General features: G+C 37.2%; 1 protein-coding gene across 12 annotated transcripts in view; it reads right to left on the bottom strand.

Moving 5' to 3' along the window:
* CPEB1 (cytoplasmic polyadenylation element binding protein 1) overlaps positions 1–26595 on the bottom strand; it is a 67255-nt gene that overhangs the window by 26998 nt on the left and 13662 nt on the right. For 8 of the 12 annotated variants that reach the window (XM_032468825.1, XM_032468816.1, XM_032468813.1 and 5 more), the window contains exon 2: positions 24796–24970. The exons of the other annotated variants lie outside the window; for them this stretch is intronic. Coding sequence is in view for 3 of the 8 variants with exons in the window: in XM_032468813.1 (XP_032324704.1) it covers positions 24796–24970 (175 nt within the window). In the remaining 5 variants the exon portion in view is untranslated. The remainder of the gene's footprint in view (positions 1–24795; positions 24971–26595) is intronic. 12 annotated transcript variants of the gene reach the window in all.

Here is a 26595-nt window from a genome sequence, read left to right as displayed (position 1 = left end):
GTATATGGCTCCCCCCATGCCCCAGGCAGAGAGAATCTAATCATCAGCTATACTCTTGCTGCCCAAAGTACAGTGTGGCCGAACAAGCCAGTATCAGCACCACCAGGAGCTTGTCATAAACACAGAATCTCAGGCTTCCATAGGTCCACAGACCTATGGAAGTGATCTACATTTTAACAAGATTCCCAGTTGATACTGATGCACATAAAATTTTGAGTAGGACTGATCTATGCACTACCACAAACTTCCCAACCCAAGCTGAAAGACCCTAGGCCTGAGCAGCAGGTTCATTTAAGGACATTTAGCAACAAATGGCTACAAGCATCTAAGAGCTTGGAGATCTAAATATAGCACAACCCTCCCTTTACCCCCAGCAACTCCACTAAGAGATCACCTTTATCCTTGTTCAGACATTCTCCATTCCACTGATTCCTCCAGTTAAACGTTTTCACTACCATTGTAGGATTCCTTCACTAGATCACCCGTTAAACCCTTATTGTGGCAGGCTGGGAAAAATGAAGCAGCTTTAAAAGTCTGATAGCTCTTGCTTTTACTCACCAGGTCTGCAACAATATGACCTCAGTCAAGTTACTAAGCCTTTCTGAGCATCTTTTCATCCGTAAAGTTGCAACAGAAGCTACCTTTCAGGTGTTTGTGAGGATTATATAAAGCATTTGGCACAGTGTCTAGCACAAAGTATTTCACCAATATTTTGTTTTTAGTAGGGTCTAGACCATATAATTTATCATCCAAACCAAGGCACTTTTGAGAGAGGAAGGGGGCAAATATGAGTATCACATCAGGGCAGAAAGCTTAAACAAAGACTATCCCAGATGAACTGGTGGCATGATCACTCTTATCTGCAGCCATCTTGTGTTCAGAAACATTTCCCTCAAAAAAGCCTCTTCTAATAAAGGCTTCCTGCTCCCAAACTCACCCATTCTGTTCTCGCTCTTCAATATATATTAACATAAAGTCTGAGACACAGGCTAACATGCAGTAAGTTGAAAGGTCTGAAAAGCAAAGGTTGATTTTTTTGAGTAAAAGTTCACCTTTGCTTCTCAAACTTGCATCTGATGCTGGACAGGAACCTTGACTCTTTTTACTGGAGAAGGTTCCTTATAATCTTTAGCTGCAGCAACTAGGCACTCTTAAGATTCTAAAAGCTGGTAACCAGCACATGATGAAGTGAGAATCCTCACTCTAAGGCAATCTATCTGAACATCTCAACTTAAATTCCTTCAGCTACAAGTTTCTTTTATCAATAGTAATACCTACACAATGTTTCCAATATAAGTTTCTTAATTTGGTTTGAAATTTTTAAATCATCTCCCTTCAAAAATAGCAGTTAACCTTCTTTATAGTTAATATCCCAAATTTCCTAGCAACTAAACTCAGGGAAGTAAACTGACCCAAGGTTCAAATTTCGCCACAGTCTAAAACAGAGTATCCCTGGCAAACTCAAAATGCAGAGGTGTCCCAGGGGCCTTGGCCCTAGGACTCAGAGCAGTATAGCCTCAATTCTAATCTCTCCATCCTCAGTATAAGAACCTGTCTGCCCTCTGATGACTCCTCTGCCAACAAAACTCAGCACAAAATTGTTCAGGGTCCTCTGTAACGATCATTCTTGAGCATCTGGCAGGTAGGGAAGTGAAACAAAAGGACAGTGCTTTTAGGCCCCCATTTGTGAAACCATTAAGGCAGGTTCCATTGTATAAATGCCAATGGGGACTGTAAGAAGTCAGTCGAGGCCCCAGGGAGACCTGAGTCGACTTCACAGAGCAGACGCATCACAAGCTGATCCTAGAAAAAAAAGGGACCTAGTTCTAAGGAGGTAACAGGGGAGAAGGTAAACAAGGTGTGTTTGGGCAAGCCACACCAGAAAGAACAGAAGCTGGAATACTCCTGATGCTCAGGCGTGCAGGGGGAAATCTCTTTACACTCTTAAACGGGAAATAATGTGGTAGAGGGCCCAAGATGAACCAGAGATCAGAGCTAGGGAGGTCAGTCAGGGAGGTAAGGGATTAAAGGGAGGAAGAGGCAGAATAATAGTTGGATAAGGAAGGAAAAGGAGCTGGGGAGCAGGGAAAATATATGTCAAATGACATAAGCAGACTACAACATTGCATCTATATCATGATTATAACTATGAAAATTTTGTATGTTGATAGACGATGTTGGTAAAGGAACACAGAAAAATACAAGCAGCTAACGTCTGAGGGTAGCAGGCTGCTACTGAATTTGTTTTCCTTCAGTTATTGCACAAACATTATAACAAAAGATGTCCTTTCCTTTCTTTTTCCTCTTTAGACTTTAACAAGTACACTATTACAGCTTGTACAGCAACCACACTTGAACTCTTTACAAAATCTCAACTTCATCCCTAAATTCCAGTCCCGGGAATAGCAGAGATAGGACATCGAGTCACTTGTCCCCATTAGATTTCTTTCAAATGACTAACTTTACAGTCAGTTGAGGCTACTTAAATCAGTGATTTATGGTTCTTCAAGTTTTAACAAGCCCCAAAATAGCATTTCTAAGAATGTATTTCTAACAAGACTGTTTAAAAGACTATTTTCTCCCCTCAAATCAAGAAAACAAAAATGATGATTTTGAAAATCCATTTTGGCAACCTAAAGAGAAAGAGCCAACATGCAAGAAGTGAGACACCTGTCAAGATTGCATCAACCACTCTGCACTGTGGTCCTTCACCACTCACCCAGGGAGGCCACACGTTTCCCCACAGTAGTATTTCTCAGAATTTCATGGGCACAAGTATGACTTGGGAATCCTAAAACATGGAATGACTCCGTGCGTGTGGGTCAGGTCTCAGAATCCGCATTCTTAACCTCCTCCCAAGTGACGTCCACACTACTGGTTTGCTGACCACACCTTGAATAGTAAGAGTTTAAAATGGTTTTTCTGCCCCAGACTCTTTCTTCCAGGTAATTCATCTCATTATTACTCAACACTCCCTCCTCATGGTGTTCATTCTCCTAAACAAGTGCCTTGCACAGTTCTCTGCGGCCTCTCAAAACAACGCCAATCTTCAAGCCCTGGCCTACTTATTAACTTTCCCTCACGTTATTCATCAAACTTTAAAGGCTAAACCCGAGTCAATCACAACTTCCTTAAAGCTCACACTCTAGAGAACAATGTACTGTTAATCTTTATGTTAATAAGTGCAACAGTAGTTCAGGAGAGAGAGAAGGCATGATGCTGAGGATGTTCAAGGAAAGCTTCCTTACAATTTCAGCTATGTGTTAAATCACATTACAGATTAAGGTATGAGAGAATATTAGTACTTCCCATCATAAAAATATGGTCATTGGCTTATTTTAGTTTTGAACATTTTGATAATCTTCAAATGAATTCTGTAAATTATTTCAAAGTGATTTCTGTAATATTTCTGAAAACAATGTTTAGATTTTAAAATGGCATATACCAAGTTCACACACTGGAAATTTAAATATTATTAAAAAGTTAATTTCCACCAAAGTGATCAATGCAACCCCAATAATATATATGCTGTCAAGCAATTCAGTGAGAGAGACTTTATAACAAATGGTGCTGAAACAACCAAATATCTATACGGGAAAAAAAAAAATGAACCTTGACCGTCTACCTCACACCATATACAAACATTAATTTAATAAGGATCAGAGATACCCCAAAGTAAAAGTTTTAACTCTAAAAAGCTTCTCTAAGAAAACACAAGACTGTCTTTGTGACTTGGAGTAGGGGAATGCACAGAAAGGTTTCTTATGGAAAACAAAGAAAATAATGATTATTACAGAAAGTTTTGCTAAACTGGACTTATCAAAATTAAAAGCTTCTGCTCATTAAGACATCATTGAGAAAATAAAGCAAGCTACAAAATGGTAGACAATATCTGCAACCATATCTGACAAATGGCTTGTATCTAGAGTATAAAAGAAATATTAACAACTCAAGGCGGGGAGGGTACAGCTCAGTGGTAGAGCGCATGCTTAGCATGCATAAGGTCCTGGGTTCAATCCTCCGTAACTTCATTAAAAAATAAAACCTAATTACCCTTCCTAAATAAATAAATAAATAAATAAATAAATAAATAAATAAAATTGTACAAAAAATAAAATAAATGCTCTTTAAAAGAATATTAACAACTCAAAAGTAAAAGAAAAAACAATTTTTGAAAGGGCACAAAATCTTCAAAAGGCATTTTACACAAAGATATATAACTGGACAATAAGTACTTGAAAAGGTGCTCAATATCATTAGTCAAATGAATGCAAATCAAACCACAATGAGACACACTACATACCCAACAGATGGCTAAAATAAAAAAGACTGCTCCAGTTTGCCAACATTTGGTGTTCCAATCATAATTTCCATACATTATTGTATGATGGTACAATCACTTTGAAAAAGGTATGCTAATTTCTTACACAATTAAACATATACTATCCCATGACTCAGCAATTCTACCCCTAAGTACTCATCTAAGAGCAATGAAAGTGTACGTCTACAAAAAGACCTGTACATGAGTGGCGATAGCAGCTTTATTCATAATCACGAAAACCTGGACAGAGTCCAAGGGGCCATTAACAGGAGAATAAAATGTAGTATATACACATAGTGGAATATTACTCAGCAATAAAAAGGAACAAAGTATTGATACATGCAACAACGCGGCTGAATCTCAATTACACTGAAAGAAACCTTACATGAGAGTACAGATATACATGATTCCATTTATTTGAGGTTCTAGAACAGGTAAGGCTAATACATGGTAAAAAGAAATCAGGCGGTTGCCTCCAGGGGGCAGTGGTGGGAGCTGAATTTTGTGGGAAGTTAGGTATATGCATTTGTTAGAATGCATCTGATACACATAGGATTTGTGCACTTCACCATGTATTAATTTTACCTCCAAAAACTGTAAACAAATACTGACCACTAGCTAATGATACACCTGCTAGAGTATTTAGGAATGAATTACAACCATCTCTGCAAATACTCTGAAATAAATGCGTCATAAAAATAAGATGAATTGATAAATGGCTAGGGAGATATAAGTGGATATGTGATAAACCAAATAAGAAAAAATGCTGATTGCAGAATGAATCTAGGTGGTAGCTATTATGGGTATTCACCTTTTAACTCATTCAGCTATTCTGAATACTTAAAAATGTTTGTAATAAATGTTGGAGGAAAATGAAGTTAGTAGACTTTTTCTGACAAAAAGCAAGTCTGACTGAACTAATTGGTTTGAAATAAGAACCATCTTCATTAAATTAGAATTTATGGTTGACAATTTTCATAAGCAGAGCAAGTTAAAATCTACAGACACAAGGTTTTAACACAACATAATTAAAGTGATTGGATAAAACGCATTTAAAATATTATATTTGTAAAGGCATACTTAAATATTAAGTATGCCTTTATTTTAATTTTAATTTTCTCAATTCTGTAGGTAAATTGAGTTAAACAAGGTCTCTAAGTAAAAGAATAACAGACATATTTAGTCATCTGATCTCCATAAACCATTCTTGGTATACTTCCATAAAACAGAGAAATTCAATGATTGACGCCTTTAGGTAACAAATCTTTTCACATATTAGATGGTTTCCAATTCTTTCTTTTCTACAAATATGAGGGAGTGAATGGAACTGCTGGCAAGTAAATGACTAAAAATAATGACAGATGACTGACTTTTTGCACAGAACTCAAGGAGTTCAGACAATTGAGCGGCACTGCTCTAACAATGCCTTTATTTCCCATCTACTTATTTATGTGAACAAGTTTACTCAGTAAAAGCACAGATCTATAAAAACAGAAAATAGGAATGTATCTGGTGTTGAAAATCCTGAGTCATTCTAGCAATAAATGAGTCATCCAAAATTACATGAGTTATAAAAACGCCTCATTTATCTTGTGAAGAAAATAATTATTAAATAAAGAATAAAATTTTATGAAAAATTTTAACTTTTAGATTGTCTTAATCAATTGTCCTAGCAGTCAATGTTCACAACAACCCAGAACTCTTCAGCGTTTTAGTTACAGGAAATAATTTAAAATTTCAATTTATATACTGTTTTTGTTGCAGAGAAATATAACATGATCAACAAATGACTAAAGTGTAAAATATTACATTAATATAAAATTCTACTTTTTAGTAAACTAGAAGTAAACTAGAAATACAAGTAAAGAAGAAAAGGAATAATGAAAAATTTCCCACCGTGAAAGAGCTGGATTTATATATTTTTAAATAGATAATAGGTATCAAATCTCTATTTTGATTCCACTGTATTCATTTTCCAGGTATACTAAAATTTAGATAAGAAGTTAAATGAGAAAGGACATTGTATTTTTTTAAAATTTTTTTTACTGTGGTAAGACATACATAACACAAAAAATTTACCATTTAACCATTTTAAGTGTACAATTCAGAGGCATTAAATTCACCAACATTTTTGTGCACTATCACCACCACCACTATCCACTGCAAGAACTTTTTCATCTCAAATTGAAACTCTATACCCATTAAACACTAACTCCTCACTAGCCCCTCCCCTAGGCCCTGGTAACCCATCTTCTGTCTCAATGAACTCAACCATTCTAGGTACCTCCTAGAAGTGGAGTCATACAACTGTTGTCCTTTGTGTCTGCTTATTTCACTTGGCATAACATCTTCAAGGTACATACATGTGGCAGCATAGGTCAGAAGTTCTGTCCTTTTTCAGGCTGAATAATATTCCATTGGATGTACATACCACATTTTGTTTATCCATTCATCTGTCCATGGACATCTGGATTATTTCCACCTTTTGGCCATTATGAATAGCACTGCTACAAACATCAGTGCACAAACGTGTTCCCATCCCTGCATTCAGTTCTTTTTCATACATACTTAGAAACAGAATTGCTAAATCATTTATGTTTAATTTTTTTTAACATAAATTGTTTACCATATTGTTTACCAGAGCAGCTGTACCATCTTACATTCTGCAATGTGCAAGTGTTTTAATTTCTCTACATCCTCATCAATACTTAGTATTTTCTGTTTTGGTTTTTTTATGGACAATGACCATCCCAATGGGTGTGAACTGGTATGTCACTGTGGGGTACATGGTTTTTAAAAACTGGGATGTATACAAACATATGTTTAAAGATTGCTGCTGCCTAATCCATGAATCCCCAAGATCATGTTTTTTAAAATCTCCCCACACTAGGTTTTTGTTTAACTGTGTTTTTCTTCCTATACTATGCAAGTGGTTCTAAAGGCAAATGCTATCTTCTTGCCGGATTCTGCCTCACTGACTACAGTGATGGTCCGTAGGTGGGCATCTGGCCCAACATGGGCCAGAATAACCCATCTCTATGACTAAAGAGGCCAGTTCAAGTATGAGCTCAACTCAAAACAAGGTAATTGGGACTCCTTCCTTGATATTTTTCCAACTGGATATAGAGGAGAAAGAATCATTTCCTGCCTTTGTGATGCCAGAGGATGTAAACGTAGCCCCTTCTTCAGATAACAGGCAATTGTGCAAAAGGAGAAAATGAAACTCACATTGGGAGAGAGGCAGCAAAGAGACAAGAATTTTGACAAAATTGGAGGCCCTGGATTCAGCGTCCTTAGTTTTTCAGCAATTTCTTCCTCATCTGTGCACTATATACCAACAGCCTTACAACACATCCCACATTTTGCTAAAGTTCTAATTAGCTGTTTGATCATTTGCAAATAAGACTGTTCTGTGTAGTTCAGGCCCTTTAGCAAGGATCGACCTAACAAGTAATTAGGCAGGATGAGAATCTCTGGGACAAAAGCCCCTCGTGCCCCGGCACCAGATAAGAGTCAGACCACCTGGTTAAACCTTTTTTTCTTTTCTTTTTTTAAACTAGAGAGCACAAAAGGCCCAGAGAGGGCCAAAGTGACACAGCCACTCAGTGGCAGAGGTGGGATCTAAAGCCAGATCTCTTGGTCCCCAAACCAGGGGTCAACCTGCTCTCCTGCCTCTCCTCTACTCTGGGGCACTTTCTCAGGCCCAGGTGTATATATATATATATATGTATGTGTGTATGTGTGTATGTGTGTGTGTGTCTCTCTCTCTCTCCCTCCCATCTCAGACTTGTTTTTATCAGTAAATTATTAATGGATCCTCATTTCCATTAGGCCCCCATGGAGCTTTGTTCTAAACCCATCCCAGGCTACCAGGAGTTCAATTCTTAGTACTAGCTCCTCCCCTCAATCTCCCACTTACTCAGTAAAACGTCAACTTCCACATTCTGGTGCGTCCAAGATGCTACCTCCACGTGCATTTATTATTTTTGAAGAGGACAATTTAATTTCTTCCTCATGGAGGACAAAAAAGACTGCTGATTCAAGTCAGTTCCACCTGATCTATGGCTGGTATAGGAGTTTCTGAAGCAGGTTTTGAAGACTCCAGTCCAGAGTCCTGGAATATGTGCTGTCCAGGTGGTGTCCCCAAGTTGTATAAGAAACTAGTATAACCTAAACACAATGAAGTGCTACTTTATCTGATGCCATACTGTTCAAACTTGGGGTTTTCAGAAGTTTCTTAAACACTACACCAAATTGGAGACACCCAACGTGCCAAATGATGACAGACCTAGAGAATACAACAGCTAGTGATTTTAAAAGACTGGGTGCTTTCATATACTAGACAGTAAACTGCTACAACGTATTTCCAGAGAATAATCTGACATGTGCACTAAATGCTTTTAGAGATTTATCCTGTGTCCAAATAATCACAGATATAGGCAAAAGTTTAACTTCAAGTACTTCTACTAGTGTTTAAAATAGACACCTATTTAAAATAGACACCTATTTAAGCAAACTATCTCCAATAATTTGAAATTCTTAACTTTTTGTACCATGAACCATCCGGCAATATGCTAAAGCCTATGGATGAATACTTTCTAAGGATAATGTTAAATATATAAAATAGTGATCATAATTTTGTAGTGATAAATATAACCATTTCAAGGTTTGTGCAATGGCTGTAAAGGAATCAGACAGGAAATGTCTGATCATCCTACTGATGACTATTATTACTGTCAAAGTACTAGGTCCTGCTAATATTATTGTGATTTGCTGTAAACATTTACAATCAAAGAAATGCTACATTTCAGTTAAACATTGCTAAAAATAAAGATCTAACTTTTCATCTGCCCAAGACATTAGACTAGCTGAATTCTACCATGGACCCCATTAATAATCCCATAATACATCTATCTACATAGTAAAATGCTATGTAACCTTGAAAAAGACATAGAAAATTAAGGACAGAAAGATAAAAGGAAGAGAAAGGCCAACTACTAGTGTGTTCAGAAAAGCTTTCACTTAATAAATATGTATGTTAGACAAAGACTGGAGAGATACACTAAAATGTTAACAGTAGTTATCTCTGAGTAGTGGAATTACATATGATTTTTTTCTTCTAATGTATCTGTTTTCTTAAAAAAAAATTTTTTTTACAGTGAACACATTATTGTAATATGAAAAGAATAATATTCTTAAGAAGGGTAAGGTAACTCAGATTTAACATCCCCCAAATAAATTTGAAAAATTAAAACTTTTACAAAGTCCATATTAAAAGATTTTAAATCTGACATTAGTTCAATGACAATATAAAATTAGCGTAATTCAATACATCACAGAACACTAACAATAGAAGAGACTTTGACGTCTACTTAGTCGAACCCCTCATTTCACACCAGAAACACCCTCTCTTGTACTGATTCCAGAAGCCTTAACCCTTGGCCTCTGCACATTTCCCTCTTCCCCCATTAACTGTAGCCATTTCTTCTTCAGTCAATAAGATGTAAAACATCCACATTCAGAAACTGAAATGCAAACACTAAAGTGGGAGGAATCCTACCTGTGACGACGACACAATGAGCCTTAGCTTTCAGTGGCAAAGCCCTGACATTCCAGCAGATGGGGATGGTACCATGCAGACCAAGACTTTCAGAAATAAAACATCACATTCCCTACTTCATAAAGCGAGAAAAAGAGCAGGGTCTATGGAAAGGCTCCAGAGCAACCTTACAAGATGTGTTTCTTTTCACAGACTGGAGTTTCAAAGTTGGCCCCCCAAGGCCCCTTTTCCACCACAGCTCTTCTACCTACACTTGTACTCCTCTCCACTCAAGTCCAAGTGCTGTTCTGCCCACTCTCTACACATGATCGTACCTGGAACTGGGCTGAGAGTGTAAAAGAGCATCAGGTCGGTAGTGCTCAACACAGTGTGGGACAAACACCGAGACGCTGGCAGGTTCCAGCCTGTGCTCGTTCTCCACTCCACAACCAACTCTTCTTCCTATAACAAGCCCTGAACACAAAAACAAGCCCAGGCCCACCCCTAGGAGCAGCAGCAACACCATTCTACAGATTCTCCATCAGCTCCCCTTCACATCTAGCGGCCAGATGTTCATGACTTTCCAGAGTGCCCTGTGAGCCCCAACTGTCCATCTATGCCAATGCTTCCAAAGGGCTGGTCAGTAAAGCTTCCCTGATCTTTCAAGCCCCTGACTCCTCCCTCAACTGTGTAATGACTAAGTCCTATAATTAAATCCCTTAGTCCATAATGCTCATCATGGGTCTGCTTCCCGATCAACCCTGATGGACACTGTATGGTGCAATGGAAGTCATCCCCACAACACGCCCACAGTAAATATGGTAGCTGGGAATTTTTCTCAGCCGAAGACATGAGCAAACCCCGATGGAAGAGGCCTAGGTGAACAGAAGAGGATCGATGCCACTCCCTGTCCTGCCAATCCAACATGTCCAATTCAGAGCCCACCAGCCACATAGGCCACAGAGTACTTGAAAAGTACTTGTTACAAGTGGGGAAATTAAATTTTTAATTTTACCTGATTAAAATTTAAATTAAAACACTGGCAATTCAAGTCTGTTCCTGGAAAACTTAAGTATGGTTTAGAACAACTTGAATATGTGAATCTACATTTTAACTTTATGACATCTAAATACGTATCAACTCTGATGAAAATGTATAGTTCAAATTGAGATGGGCTGTGAGTATAAAATATAATGCATGCTATTAAAATAATTGCATATCATTTCACAATAAACATATCAAACCACTGTTATATACCTAAAACTAATACAATGTTATATGTCAATTATATCTCAATAAATTTTTTTTAAATTTCTAAACTTTGAAGACTTAGTATAAGAAAATCACAAATACCTCAATAATCTTTCATATAAACCACATGTTTAAATAATATTTTGGATTAAATAAAATATATTATTAAAATTAAAAAAACACCATATGGAGAAGGCATTAAGTCCATTTTACAAGTACTGACACCAGGATCAAAGGAGGTAGAGCAAGGTAACCAAGGTGACACAGCTAGCACTCTGTAGACTCACACTGCATGTGCTTAAAAAAGGTAAAAAAACTGGGGGAAGGGCACTGCTCAGTGGCAGAGCGCATGCTTAGCATACAAGAGGTCCTGGGTTCAATCACCAGTAGCTCCATTCAGTCAATCAATCAACCTAATCACCTCCCACCCCTAAAACAAACAAAATAAGGTAAACATCTCAAGACAATACATAAATACAGAGTAAAAAAGATCACTTCCACATTCTTTCAACACTCCTCCATCCTCAATCCTACAGTCTCCTCCAAATGAAAGAGTTTTATATTCCTTTTACACTATTTTTGATGCATGTGTGAACAACTTTACCAATACTAATATTATCCAACTTTAAGTTCTGCCCATGTAATAGTTTTTTTTAAAGTACCTATTACATGAGATTCTCATGTGTCAGGCACTAGCTAGGCAACAGGAATATGGTAAGCGAGGAAAAACAGCTATAGCTCTTGCCTTTATGGATTTACAATCTAGTAGTGGAGATAATCCAAATAATCACACAAGTGATAAGCTAGAATGTGAGTGAAGTGCCAGGAAGGAAAGAGACATGATGATATAAAGTATGTAAGGGGGTTCCTGGCCTAACAGGGGAATGCTGGTTAATATTTCCTTAAGTATGCTTTTCAAATATCTTGCTAATCTAAGTTACATCTGATTATTAGACAGTTGAAGCATTTTTTTCCCCAAACAGAAGAAATAGAGAACAGCAAGAAACTATCAATTTTCAGTTCTTTCGCCCTCTTTTCTTTGAGGGTAAGTCTTACCCTATGCCTTTACCTTTACATTAGCAAGCTGGTATTATTGTCCTCTGCAAGGTTAAAAAAAAAAAAAAAAAAAAAAAAAAGGGAAAAGTCTAAAGATAATTTGACTATATTTTTCTAAGTACTTGGTAAGATTTAAAGTACTTTAAACTATGGCACTTTTTTGCAGAGGCCTCTAATTTTAAATATTATTTTCCTTTTTTTTTTTAAGGGGCACATTAAACAAATTTGATCTCTCCCTCTCCAGGTGTTAGAACAAAGTTACTCAAGATACACTTTGTCTAGGATAGCCAGATTGCTGGTAAAAACTAAAACTCAACTCATCTGCATAAGAATGAATAGTGCCACTTACAACTTAGTTTATACTTTCCTGTTTATCAGCAAAGGATCTAAGGATATAGGTTCAAGCTGGGGGTTCACAGCTATTCTACATCTGGATTCTCATCTGTACACACACCGTTATACACAGGGGTTTAGAACCACATAGGGGTGTGAATTCAAGATGATTACTATTCCTAGCCATCATTAACATTTCAAAGAGTTAAAGTTGCCTGTAAGGAATACTTGCCAGTCTAAACCTATTTTAAAGCATTTCCCTATGGGATTTTTTCATAGAAACTAGATAAGAAAGAATTAAAAAGCTACATATCTTCTTTTAACTTCCTAACAAAGGAAGGAATCACAACTGTCTTTAAGATAGTTTGATTTTTCAGTGCCTGGTGGAGTTTCCACCCCAATAGAGGGAAAAAAAAAAAAGGTGAGCAGGAAGTTCAATAGGGAAAAGATAAAAGACTAATACTGTTTTGTTTTTTTTTTAAACTATTCCACTTTAAAAGAAATGGGAATTAAAATAAGAATGCTGGTTACCAACCTGGAAACATTAAAGATGTAATATTCAATGGTATTCAGTCATTTTGGTAATTTTCTTCTCTACACATGTGGTGAGAAAAGCACTCTCAAACTGCTGGAGAGGCCATAAAAAAGGGATAGCATTTCCATAAATCATCAAGAGTTTAAAAATTATTTAAATAGTTCAACCTAGCAATTTTATTGCAAAAAAAACCCCACCTTTCCTAAGTAAATACTCATAAATGCAGAGAAATATCTACCTATAAAGATTGTTGTCACAAAGCTATTAATGGTGAGAAACTATTTCTTTCATAATGGAATAGGAACTCAGCCATTAAAATTCCTTTATCAGCACATGATAAAGGAGAATGCTTAAGTGTCAGAGAGGGAGAATAAACCATAGAAATCATGATTATAGCTACACGAAAATATCCAGAAGTATGCAGAAAGAGACTACCAGTAATCTAAGCAAATGAAGCAGACTGCAGTCAGCACAATATATAAATTTGTACTAAATTTTCCAAATTGTCTATAGCAAATATATATTACAAGAACTCAGAAAATGGCTTTAAGAATTTAAAATCTGAATATAGGCTCTCTAACAAAGGAACTCATAATTTTAAAAACACAGTACATTTAAATAAAAATGAACTGTCTTCTTTTAAGAAAAAGAACTTGGTATTAAAACTTCTGGGATATTCTTTGGTCATTAGTATTAGAGTCTCTTTATGTTTATATCCAATACAAATGTTAGTAGTCTAGTACTTCTAGGATTCTGTTAGGAAAGTAAGATACAGTCAACGACTTTCTTACAGGGAAGTTCACTGCCATATTAAAAGTTAATTAACATAGCATGTACAACTTCAGATAAGAAAGGAAAATACAAAGTGAGAATTATCTCCTTTCTCAAATTCCCCAGCCCAAGAGGTGTCTTTCAAAGATTCTTTCATACACACAAGGATATAAATGCACAGTTTTTTTTTAAAAATGTACACAAATTTACTACTTCACTTTTTTTCAGATATATTTTGGAGATCCTTCCATATGTGCACATACAGATCAACTTCCTTCTTTTGTGACAACATAGTCCATTTTATGAACATAACATATTTAACTATTTCTCAACTGATGGACATTCGGTTTATTCCTAGTAGTTGTATTTCTAGTTCTACAAATAAGGCAATAAACATCCCTCCACTTTATTTTGTCTTTCTCAGGCAAATATACTTGTTAAGTGCACAGACTTCATGATCCAGCAGCTTTAAACTGACAGATGCTGGCCAAAATTGCCCCAGGAGTCACAGAAGTTTAAATTCCTAACTATACAAGGACTATTTCTCCACACTCTTCCCAAATCTTACTTTTTATGAATCTGACAGGTAAAAAATAGAATCCCATTGTTTTAGTTTCTGATAAGATTCTGAGACTGAATGACAAGGGTCTGTCATATCTCCTTAACGTACTTTTTTAAGATTCAGCATTCTTTCATTTGTCTGTCCCCCTTTTCCTCCTAATAGTTCCCATCTCAGAAAATGGATCCACCTGTTTGCTAGACAAAATTTGATTCTATTCCCCTTCATGCCCCATTATCAGCAGGTCTTGTTAAACCTACTTCTGAAATGTGTATTAAATCTATCCACTTACCTTGCCGCCATTAGTATCATACTAGCCCAAGCTAACACACACTCCTCACCTGGACTACTGCAGCAGCCTCCTGATCACTCTCTGCTTTACCACTTAACACACTTCCTACCCCCCATCCCCCAAAGCCTTGCCACTCCTTAAGTATACCAGCTTCAGGTCCATCCACCCACCCCAAGGCCCTCCTGTTTCCTCTGCTTACAACAATTTTATCCTGGTTTCTCTGCATGGCTGGCTCTTCATCATTCAGGTCTTCAGCCTGCCTGTCGCTTCCTCAGAGAGAAGCCTTCCCTCAACAGCACGTGGGGAAACAATTTATGTAACCGCTAAGCCCCAACCCGAGTCATTCCCTACCATGACCCCTTGTTTTATTCTTTCCTACCACTTCGTGTAAACTGACATACTGTTTGTTCCTATTCCCCACCATACTTCTGCTGTAACAGTTCATAGCTCTTTTATGGGTGCACATCTGTTCACATCTGTATTCACAGCACCTAAAACAGTTTATAATATGTTGACTGAAAGAACTGCCTCTTCATATATGTTTTAACCATTTTTACGGGGTTGTTAGTTTCATTAATTCATAAGAATACTCTGTAATTTAAGAAAGTTAACCTTCTGTTGTGTATTGCAAGTATCTTTTCTCCTTGGTCACTTATCCACCCATTAAAAGCATACAATTCAATGGTTTTTAGTACTTCCACAGAGTTGTGCAATTATCACAATTAAATTTAGAACATTCCATCACCTCAAAAAAGAAACCCATTCCCTTCGGCTGTCACCTCCACTCCCTCCTACCTCTCTCAGCCCTAAGCAACCCACTAATCTACTTTCTGTACCTACAGACTTGCCTATTCTGGGCATCTCATATAAGTGGAATGATGTAATATGCTGTCCTTAACTAGCTTTTTTCACTTTAGCATATTGTTTATAGTTTTAACGTGTTTTAGCATGAAACAGGTCTTCATTCCTTTTTACTGCCAACTATTCCACTGTATGGCTATAGCACATTTTGTTTATCTACTTATCAACTGACAGACATCTGAACTGTTTCCACATTTTGGGTACTATGAAAAAATGTGGTTATAAACATTCATGCACAAGTCTTGCGTGGACACTGCTTTCATTTCTCTTAGGTGTACTCCTAGGAACAAATCTGTGGGTCATACAGTAACTCTACATTTAACCTTCTGAGTAGCTGCCAAACTGTTTTTCAAAGCAGCTGTATTTTACATTAGCAATGTGTAAGAGTTCTGGTTTTTCAACAACTGTTACTGCCTGTTTTTTTTCCCTCACATCCATCCTACTGGGTGTGAAGAGGCTCAACTGTTCGAAGATCAGACAACGTGAACAGAAGAGGATGACTGCAATGGATCAAGACACATCAAACACACTAAACCCATGAATCCACACTGACACTGAAAAACAATTTACTGGTCAGCTCTGAAGAATTCTGGAGAATAAGCTCAACACTATGAAAGAAAATACAGAAAAATAATCATGCATTTATCTGCCTTTACTAAGTGTTCTATTCTTCAGGTTAACCGAATAGCTGATGAAAGTAAGTTTACTTTTGTAAAAGTGTATCCATTAATACACGAACGCTTGAGAATTAGAGAACTGCTATTTGGCAATCCCTAATAAATTAATGCATCTAGGTAGTGATCATCAATAGCTGCTAAGATCACTCTATAGAAGTATCCAATATGACCTACAAAGTATTCTCATTCTGAAGTCAGGCTGGAGTAAACTTATTTAGTATCTGCACACAAGCTTTCAGGCAATCTCAAATACAAAGGTCACTTAAAAATACAAATTACAACCAGTATTAACCAAGTATTTTCAGAAAACCAACAGATTCAATGACGCAGCAGTCTTAGCATAAAATCTTGAGGGAATAAAGGATAATAAAGCCAAGAACAAGATTTTAAAATAAATACTGTATGCCTAGGAAGATAACAGACTATCAACTGGGGACACTGAAAGTTAAAATTTGATTATGTAAGTAAAACCAATATGTGGTCTGAATGGTAGAAAAGAAAGAGCTAGAAAACATCATATTGAGGTGAAAAGACAAAGTAGTTTTTTCAGAATTATACTAAGCAGGAGGACAAAATATGTTGAAAAATGAAGTAAAATTGAAAAAACTACTCACTACCACTCAACTGGACACTTCCTAAGCTCTTCACATGTACTATCTCACTTCTCTTCACAATAGGTACTAGCCTAGAGGAGAATTAAAATAAGGGTTAAATAAAATTTTAAGTCATTTAAGCTTCATTTCCAGTAATGGCTGACAAGGTGATTCAGATTAACCTGCTTCCCCCAAAATAAAAAATCTTCAATTAATAAAAAAGAGAGACATCATCTTAGATCTCAGAAGACAAGAAAGACCTACCAGTCTGATTCTGACAAAAAGCAAACACCCAGAAGAGAAAGCAAAATACCAGAGTACCAAAGTCACGGACCTTATGAAAGTATCTGCCAGTCAGCAATCTGGGGTTTTGGTTCTAAAGCCTGAAGAGGCAAAGGGAGGGAAGTCGAGATTCAAAGCATGCACAGCAGGGGGTCTAACAGGCCACTGCATCTACTGACCTACAACCCCTGTGGTACCTCAGGGTGAAAATGAACCAGAATGAAACCAGGGCTCCAAACCTCTGCCAAGATATTGGAAATTAAAATCTCAAAGGTGGAGTTTAGCATCAAATGAGGCAGAGTACAGGAAAAGAAGTAAACTAGAATATAGGATAAAAATATCCCACATGAAGGGGAGAAAACAACAACAAAAGGAAAATACCAAACAGAGAATGAGAGAAGGACAGAATGAGACAGTAGAATAAATGTTTAAATAGACTCACTGAATAAGAAGAGATAAAAATGAAGCAGAGGAAATACATGAAGAGATAATGGCTGTAAACTGAGTACTAACAGATACAAATCGATGCATATAAGAATCCCAAGAACTCGCAAGCAAGAACAACAAAGATATCATGTGTAGACTAAGAGTGAAACAGCAGAAAAGACTAATATACTAATAGGGAAAATTAAAACAAAGAGTAAGAGACAGACAAGAAATTTCAAAAAAGAGACTGATTTGTCAACAAAACCTCGAGACCCTGAAGATAAACAATATATAGAGTGGAATGATAAATGCCAAGCAAGAATTCTGTAACCAGCAAGTACATTCTAAGAAATAAAGGTGAAATAAAAACATCTTCAGGGAAAATTAAAGAATTCATTACCACTACATTCACACTAAAGAAAACACTAAAAATGTTCCTCAGGCAGAAGGAAAATGAACTCACATGGAAGCATAGAAATTCAGCAAAGAAGAGCAACAAAAAGAGGATACCTGTGAGCAAGACTAAGTAAATAATGTTTATATAAAATAATTCCTCCTGGGATTTAAAAATATACAGTTAAAATGCCAAGTATGAAAGCTGTGGAGACAGAGTAACTGGAGTTCTGTAAGGTCCTTGCATTTTCCAGAAGTGATAAAAGCACTAATTTGTGGTAGTAAGTCTAAGATATATGTTGTAATTTCTAGGATAGCCACAAAAAGAACAGTAAAAGGATGTTTAACCGAACAATAGGAGTAACTTTGAATAAAGAGTACTTGATTTATCCAAAAGGACACAGAACATGAAGGACTAAGAGAAGACCTAATAAAGATGATAGATTTAAGCATAAGTATGTTAATAGTTCAACTACATGCTTTAAAAAAAAAACTGCAATTAAGACACATACTGGCAGAATGAGTTAAAATCAAAATCTTAACTATATGCTGATTACCAAAGTCATGTCTTAAAAATACAAGGTTGCTGACAGGTTGAAAAATACAAGAAAAGATACACCATGCCAAAAATAATTAAGGAAAGCTGGTGTAACTATACAAATATCAAAATAACGTTAAGGCAAAAACATGAGATAAACAAGAGCATTTCGTAAGTACAAAGGGACCAATTCACAAGAGGACATAATCTTAAAATTTAACAGTCTACAAAAATCTATAAAGAAAAAAAAATCAGCACATCTAAAAGGAGAGATAGACAAGACTGTAACAAAAGCGAGTGGTTTTAACACATTTCTCTCTCGGTTAACTGACAGACTAAAAAAAATAAAATAAAAATAAAAAGGATCTGAAACATAAAATTAACAAACTTGACCTAACTGACATAAACAGAATACTCCATCCAACATGTGCTCAACACACCTTCTTCAGAAGTATACACAGAACATTTGACAAAGTAGGGCATAAAGAAAGTCTCAACAACTTTCAAAGACTAAAATCACATGGAAGATATTCTATGATCATAGGAGAATTTAGATAAAATTCCACTATAAAAAGATGAAAAAAAGTTCTAAATGTTTTAAAGTTAAACCACCTATTTCTTCAGGGGTCAACACAGCATCCAATGGAAATTAGAAAATATTTTTAACTGAATGATAATTAAAAATTTATCACAAATCATAGAATGCACTTAAACCCATGCTAAGAAGGAAACATGTAGACTTTGATGCAAGTATTAGAAAGACTGAAAGTTTATGATCAGGATGGTATCAGTGAAACAGCAGAATAAGGACCTGTGAAAATTCTTTCCTCCATAAAACCAGGGAGAACACTGGCAAAATGTGTCAGAACAGATTTTTCTGGGCCTCTGGAAATTAAACAAAGGCTTGCAGTAATCAGGAACATTTATTTAAAACACAAAGACAAAACAGCAGAATCCTGGCAAAAAAACTATTCTTTGTGGCCTTTATCTTGCACTCTTCCTGTCTCCTCCTCCCTAGCTCTGCAGTAACCTTGAAAACCAACAGCCCACAGTCATAATGAAAATAATCCACCAGTTCAAAATTTAAATAGTTATATAGGGATATTTGCATGTGGATAAACTATATATAGAAAAGCACAGAAAGATAATGGTTAAATCTGGGGAAAGGGAGATGTGATCATTAGGGAAAACATGGGGAACTTTTGGGGTACTGGTAATGTAAGTAGTAGTTACATAGATGTTTACTCCATGACTTACAGTGTACAGTGATTTCAGCAAATTCCTGGACACGTATGCTACACTTAATTTAGAAAAGTCAAGAAAATCAGTTCAAAAATGAAACAAAAATGATAATCTAAAAAACCAATGAAAGTGACTGAAGTCTAAATATGTACACACACATCAAAACTGCAATAAATCATAACCCTAAAGAAAATGAGTGTAAGACCTAAAGAGGCACTTCAGGAAATAGGATATCCAAAGGTCAACAAACATGAAAAGGTGCTCAACTTCCTGAGACATCAGGGAAATGAAAATTAAAACCGCAATAGAGATGCCGTCATACACTCACCAAAATGGCCAAGGTGAAAAAGACAGTACCAATTATTGGTGAGGCTGTAGAACAACCCAAATCATCTGACACTGTCACAAGTATAAACTGGTGCAATCCCTGTGAAAAACTGACAGCATCTATTAATGCTGAAATCACACATACCCTGTAAGCCAATATTCTCTCTGCTAGGAGTACACCCAAGAGAAATAAATTCACCAAAAGACATGTTCATAGCAGCACTACTCATAATGGCCTCAAATGCCTATTAACAGCAGTGAATAAGCTCGGCACATTCATACAACAGAATACTGTACAGCAATGGGAACAAATGATCTACAACCACTGGCTGCAATATGGATGAATCTCATAGCTGAAGAGTACACATTTATGACTCTATTTATAGCAACTCCAAACAGGTAAAAAATTTATGCATTTAAAAATCAGCATGGTGGTGTACCCTTCACTAGTGAAGAGGCTGCAGGGTCACCAGGGGGCTTCTGGTCTATTGCCTTTGTAGTTAAGTGGACATACACAATGTGTTCAGAATGTGAAAATTCATTGAATCTGCATATTTATCACTTACATACTTTCCTGCATGTTACACTTTGATAAAAAGTTAAATTTTTAATCACTTAACTGTTAAAGCCATATATTAAGCTTCCACAAAAATTTATTTTGTGGGAAACAGGACTTCCCAAGAGTAATTTGAACTGTCTCCTGTTAGCTGGGACTGAATATATTAAAGTTTATTTCAGAATAGCTTTTCAGATAATTTAGTGATGATACTGTTTAATGATGCCCCAGAATAAAAAAGGAAACCATCTCGGTCAGAAATTCAATATATCAAGCTACAACTATACAATTCTTTGGTCCTAAATTAAAAGTCAGCAGTTCACCTAGATCTGGGTGCTGGGTGCATGCTTGTGTTCAGTTTGACAAAGTGTGAGCTCTTTACTTACGTTACTTTTCTGTATGTTTATTATACTTAAACAAAAAAATCTGAATCAGCATTTCAGTCCCACATCTTACTTACTTTGAACTACTTTGGCTAATCTATCCCTTTTATAAGCTTTCAAGCTATTTTAAATGGTTACGGAGAAGTCTCATCTCTGAGTTAACATGAAACGTCTCCCTCCAGTCACTGCCCCTAGCCATATTATATACTCAGATCTCTCTACCTATCCCTCCCTTAAGGTCATCTTACCAATTTTCACACTGTACAGACACTTAATAAAAACTCAGTTCATTTATGCTTTAATCACATTTCCATTTACAGCCGATTTCCTTCCTTCCTTCCTCACAGAGTTGAACAGATTATGGCTTAAAGGATTAGGGAGTGTGGAAAGGGCCCTCTAGGTGGCAGGCATCCCTCTCATGAAGACTGTGTACATCCTCTCCACACGGCTGCTTGGGAAAGGGACCTAGCTCTGGCCTAACCTTCCAGCACCATCCCAACACCTACCACCCCACACACAACAAGGGCCTTCTTGGTGGGATACTAGCCCCAAAGCTCAGGCCTTATATGACTTCCCCTGAACCACAGAAAGTCACAACTTCCCTGCATGTCAACCGGTAGGCATTAAGACAGCTTCAGCTACTCTCCTCCTCTTCCTGCCTGGCATCACCTTCCAATTTCTCTTTCATCTCTACTCAGTCAAGGACAGAGAGCAAGTCTGCTGTCTAACAAGGGGCTCAACCTTGCCTTCTTTCTTGGAAGCATCATCAGTCTACACAAATGCTTCTCCTAGAAGACCTTGCCTAGCTTCACAGAGGAAGCAGCATCCCACCCTACTCTCCTACATGCTCCACTGAGTGGGGATGGAATCACGTCAAATGCTACCCTCCAAAAGCAGCCTTCTTATACAGACCAGGGGAAGGCTGAGATCATGTTTGTGGTAGCAAGAACAGCTCTGTGGCCTCTTGATAAGTCCTCAGTGAGCCCTCACTTTTGGGGACTGACATTGTACCACGGTCACTTCACACTTCTTCATTCTCAGGGTTGGACCCCAAAGCCAATTTTAAAGCAACAAGAAAAAAATCTACTCGACCTCCAGTTACACTGAAATAACTTTCTCTTCTTAAAGGCCTATTTCAAATGCTGCTTTATCCAAAAAGTGCTTCCTAGTTCCCTAACCAATACTGCCTCTCCCTCCTTTGACCTTGTCACAGCACTTCTCCAATAACACCTTATTAACTGAGTGTGTAGTTCTGTTACTACTCTTACTGAAAACCATATGCAATGAAATTTTGTCACAGTTAACAAACAGCCTTGCAAGTGACTTGACTCAAACATTTGTTCAAATGGAAAAAATAAGTGGTACGTAACTATTGCAAAGTCAGGTATACCTACATGAAACAAGTTTTGCAATTAAAATTAATTGTCATCTATGCAAAATCCAAACAGCAGTGTGAAACACTGTGCCAAAATACACCATTTTTAACAAGTTCTTATTATAAAACATGGGTTTTGTTTTTGTTTTTTTAAAATAAGAACTAGTGGGGAAAAGTACCCCCCCAAAAAAATCATCTCTAATGCCTTCACTGTTACATTTACATCTTGTTATTCCAGTCTTTCTCTGTGCATTTATACACACCTAAGACCATATACTATTTTGTACTTTGTTTTTTCATTTCGGTTTCTGTGATTGTCTATGTCATTAAGTAGTCTCCTACAAACAGCACATTTAATAACTGCAGAACATCCCACTGTATGGTTACTTAAGCTTTTGTTATCACCAAATTGTCCCTAGTTATGATGCTGCAACAATCTTGTTCTTAAGTTTTCATAATTCTGATTATCTTCTTAGGTAACAAAATTACTTTTGACCAGAAGCTACAAATTCAGGTTATTTCATGGAAAATACATACCCAGGTTTACTTCCTCATTAACCACAAGGTGGGTTTTTTTTTTGCTGGGGAGACCTGGGAAAGCTGCTCTCTGCCGTAGGCCACACAGTGCTCCGTTACCACTTGGGACCAAGAGCCCATAGCCCTGAGCCAGTATTTCAGGTGGGGACAGGGAGACAGCTGACCATACAGTGGGGGCTAGGTATGTGCACAGGGCCCAGAACACCTGCCATCTTGACCAGAACCTCTCCTACAATCCCTTGATGTCCCTTCAAACTTCAGTACTGCTTCCTCATCTGAGCCCCAGGAGAAGAACCTTGAGAGGCATTTGGGGGTATGTACCATTCTGTCCTACAGGTGGAAAAACTACCAACTTTATCAGTACCCAAGGTTAAACTTAGAACCCAGGTCCCCCTATTCCTTCAAGGTACTCTTCCTATTGTACCTTTTGAATGTGTGCCCGAGAAGGCTCTGAAGAAGCCAAGAAGTCTATACCTTGTAGTTTGGCTAGTCACTGACCTGGGCAGAGTGTAATGGTAACACTTTCATAAGAGCCTGGCATCTTACCAGTGAGGCCACTGGGCTCCCTGGCCAACTCTAAACATACACTCCTCAAAGCTCCTCTCTTACTGACCATGGGTCTTTTCCTTTACTCAGGTCAACAACCTAGCATAGCTGAAAAATAAACACCATAAAAGTTTCCAGCATGTCTGAAGCAACCCAGTGAGATTTAAGTCATTGATGCTTGTCATTCTTATTTGAATATAATTCATGCAATTTTCTCAAAAGAGAAAAACAACACATATGTAGAACCAAACAGGTTCTCTGAGTTTTTAGTTCAGCATAAGCTAAAGAAGAATAAAGGTTAGCTCATGGCTTACTCAAATTACCAGAAAATAAATTACATGTATATTTTTTTGGAAGTTAAAAGAGACAAGACCCACCTGCAGCCCCCACCACCACGTTCTCTCATTTTCTCTCTAGCACAATTTAATAAACAAATTAGACAATTCCACAGGTCAGTCTCCCTCCTTCTCTTAAACACTTAGCTACTTTATGTTCACATGTTCCTGCATTTTTGTGGGAATTATTTCCAAGGCCAGGCTAAATAATCAAAGAGTCCATAACTAAAACACAGCGATTACCATTCCTTTTTCTGAGAATCTCTGTTGTTATCAAATATTTTCAAGGTCCATTTAAAAAATTAACAACATGTTCACTTTCATCTAAAATAATGCAAACAAAAAATATCCCATCAACATTCTTAAAATATGGTGTGACTCCCACAAAAAGATTATGAAACACTGTTAGGACATCCAAGCCTCCTTGTGAAGTATCATCCTCAGGAGATGCTGCCTTCTCCCTCCATTCTTCTGCGGACTAGCCTAAATATCATAAAAACCGAATGCTTGTTGACTTACACTCATGTCTAAAAGCAATTAAAATATTCAAGAGTTGCATTATCCAGTACAGTAGCCACTAGTCATGTGGCTACTGAGCACCTGAAACGTAGCTAGTTCAAACTGAGCTGTGCTATAAATGTGAAAGCAGACATTGGATCTTAAAGTCTTACTACTAACAAAAGACTATCTCATTAATATTTTTATACTGATTACACATTGACATAATATTTTGCATATATTGGGTTAGATAAAATATTATACTTTTTAAAACTTTTTAAATGTAGCTAAATGTGACTCTCTTTATAACTGTACGTATAAATAGTCCTGAAACCTTTGACCTATCCTTTTTCATCCAATCTTCCTGTAAATCATTATAAAATAGATCTCTGTATTATAGTCAAAGGCAGTCTTCACCCAGAAGGGGACCCAATCCACAGGCAAACTACAAAAGGGGCAAGTGTTGCCAGAGATTCAAGGTCATTCTTCAGAGGCTTCACGAGGAAGCTGCCTAGAAACAGCTCTGTATATGCATGCCTAGTACATCCAAGTTTTCAAATCTAAATCACCTGGCAAATGGTCATGAATTCCTCGATTTATGGGTGTAGTGCAGACTCTACTGAAATCCAGAGAATTATCCAATATGGCATTTATCCTTCGAAAGATATTGGCATTGCTACATGTGGAGAGCGCAGGTGCTTCCTGGTTGTCCCAGCAATCTTTTATCCTTCCCGCCTCTTCTTCCTAGACACAGAAAAAAGGTATTTAGGTTTTCTACTCTCCTTTATGACAGAGACTTCACACCTTCTTTCTTCTAACCCACCACGATGAGTTAGATAAAGTAACAAGGGCTTGGGTTTCTTGCCTATATATTAAAATACTTTGAGTGCTCACTGTGAACAAGATGCCCTGAGAGAACTGTAAGAGGGAAAAACACCAAATGTAAGGTGCTGCCTCAAGAACCATCTAACGTAGTGGGACGTGTCCAGGAAGAACGGCATGGGAGCAGCAGCATGAGCCTCAGAACCAGACATACCTGATACCCGGTTCAAGTCCTGGGGTTTATCTATACAATAGATTATTTCACAATAAAAAAAGAATGAAGCAGTGATACATATTACAATATGGGTAAACCTTAAAAACACTAAGTGAAAGAAGCCAGTCATAAAAGACCACATATTTTATGAGCCCATTTATATGAAATGTCCAGAATAGGGAAATCTAAAGCAGATTAACTGCCTTCAGCTGGAGAGGTGGGGAGGAGGCTAGAGGCTGGTGTCTAGTGGGTACAAGGTTTCTTTTTGAGATGGTGAAAATATTCTAAAATAAGATTACGGTGATGATTACAAAATTACAAATATGCTAGGAATCAATGATCTGTACACTGAAACGTGAACTTTATGGTTATGTATATCTCAATACAGTTGTTTAAAAAGTTTGATTCTGTCATTTATGAGCAGTTATTAACCTCTATGCCTCTGTGAAATGGGAAAGGAGTACCCACCAACCTTGTGATAAGGTGTATACAGCATTTAGCATGTAGGAGCTGCCAGTTTTTACACCTGAAGATATAATTACAGGAAAAGACTCGGTAAGGACCAAGAGTGGTACAATCACCACCCAAAGGGAACTGTTTAGTTATACAACTCTATGTGGTCATTAAAAGCACACACAATTCGTGTAAAACATTACTGAATGAAAAAAGCACTCCCAGATACATAAACATGAACTGAACCCCCGCTCACACACAACTGATTCTTTTGGTATTCTCCATCTCAGTAAATACAACCACCTTCCTCCAGGCACCCTAGAAAGAAACCTAGGTATCATTCTTCACTCTCCAGTCTCCCTCATCACCACATCCAATGCCTGACATCTAAGCAATGAAACACTGGCTGACAGACTGAATCTTCTAATGGGAGTCTGAATCATCCATTCTGTGATTCCCAATTACCTTGGGGAAAATTAAAAAAGGAGGAAACTAGTACCTAAGATCTCATAGCTGACTACCTCAAAACACAACCCAAAAAAGCCTGGTGTTATTTCGTTTAGACTATTAAAATCTAGGTATAAGCATGAGAATGACCAGAAACATCTATAACTTTGTAGACTCTGCAGGATGGCCTTAAAGGGACAAACTTGAGTCCCATATCATTTTCAAGCTCTTGAAAAGACTGGTATCCTCTGCAAGCTATGAGGATGACCAGAATACAAAGACCTGCAAGGTTGTTTTCCCAAGCTTTCCAGAGAGATGCCACTGACAATGGATAAATCTACTGACACAAGCCCCTTTTCACAACTGTAGATTTCTAAGATGATTCTCAGCTTCAATAAGGCAACTTCACAAAGGCTAAAATACAAGCATTCAC

The sequence above is a fragment of the Camelus ferus genome, chromosome 27 (genome assembly GCF_009834535.1).
Source record: "Camelus ferus isolate YT-003-E chromosome 27, BCGSAC_Cfer_1.0, whole genome shotgun sequence".
Classification (NCBI taxonomy): Eukaryota; Metazoa; Chordata; class Mammalia; order Artiodactyla; family Camelidae; genus Camelus; species Camelus ferus.
The sequence above is the reverse complement of the archived record's forward strand: the minus strand, read 5'-3'. Positions and strand labels throughout refer to the sequence as shown.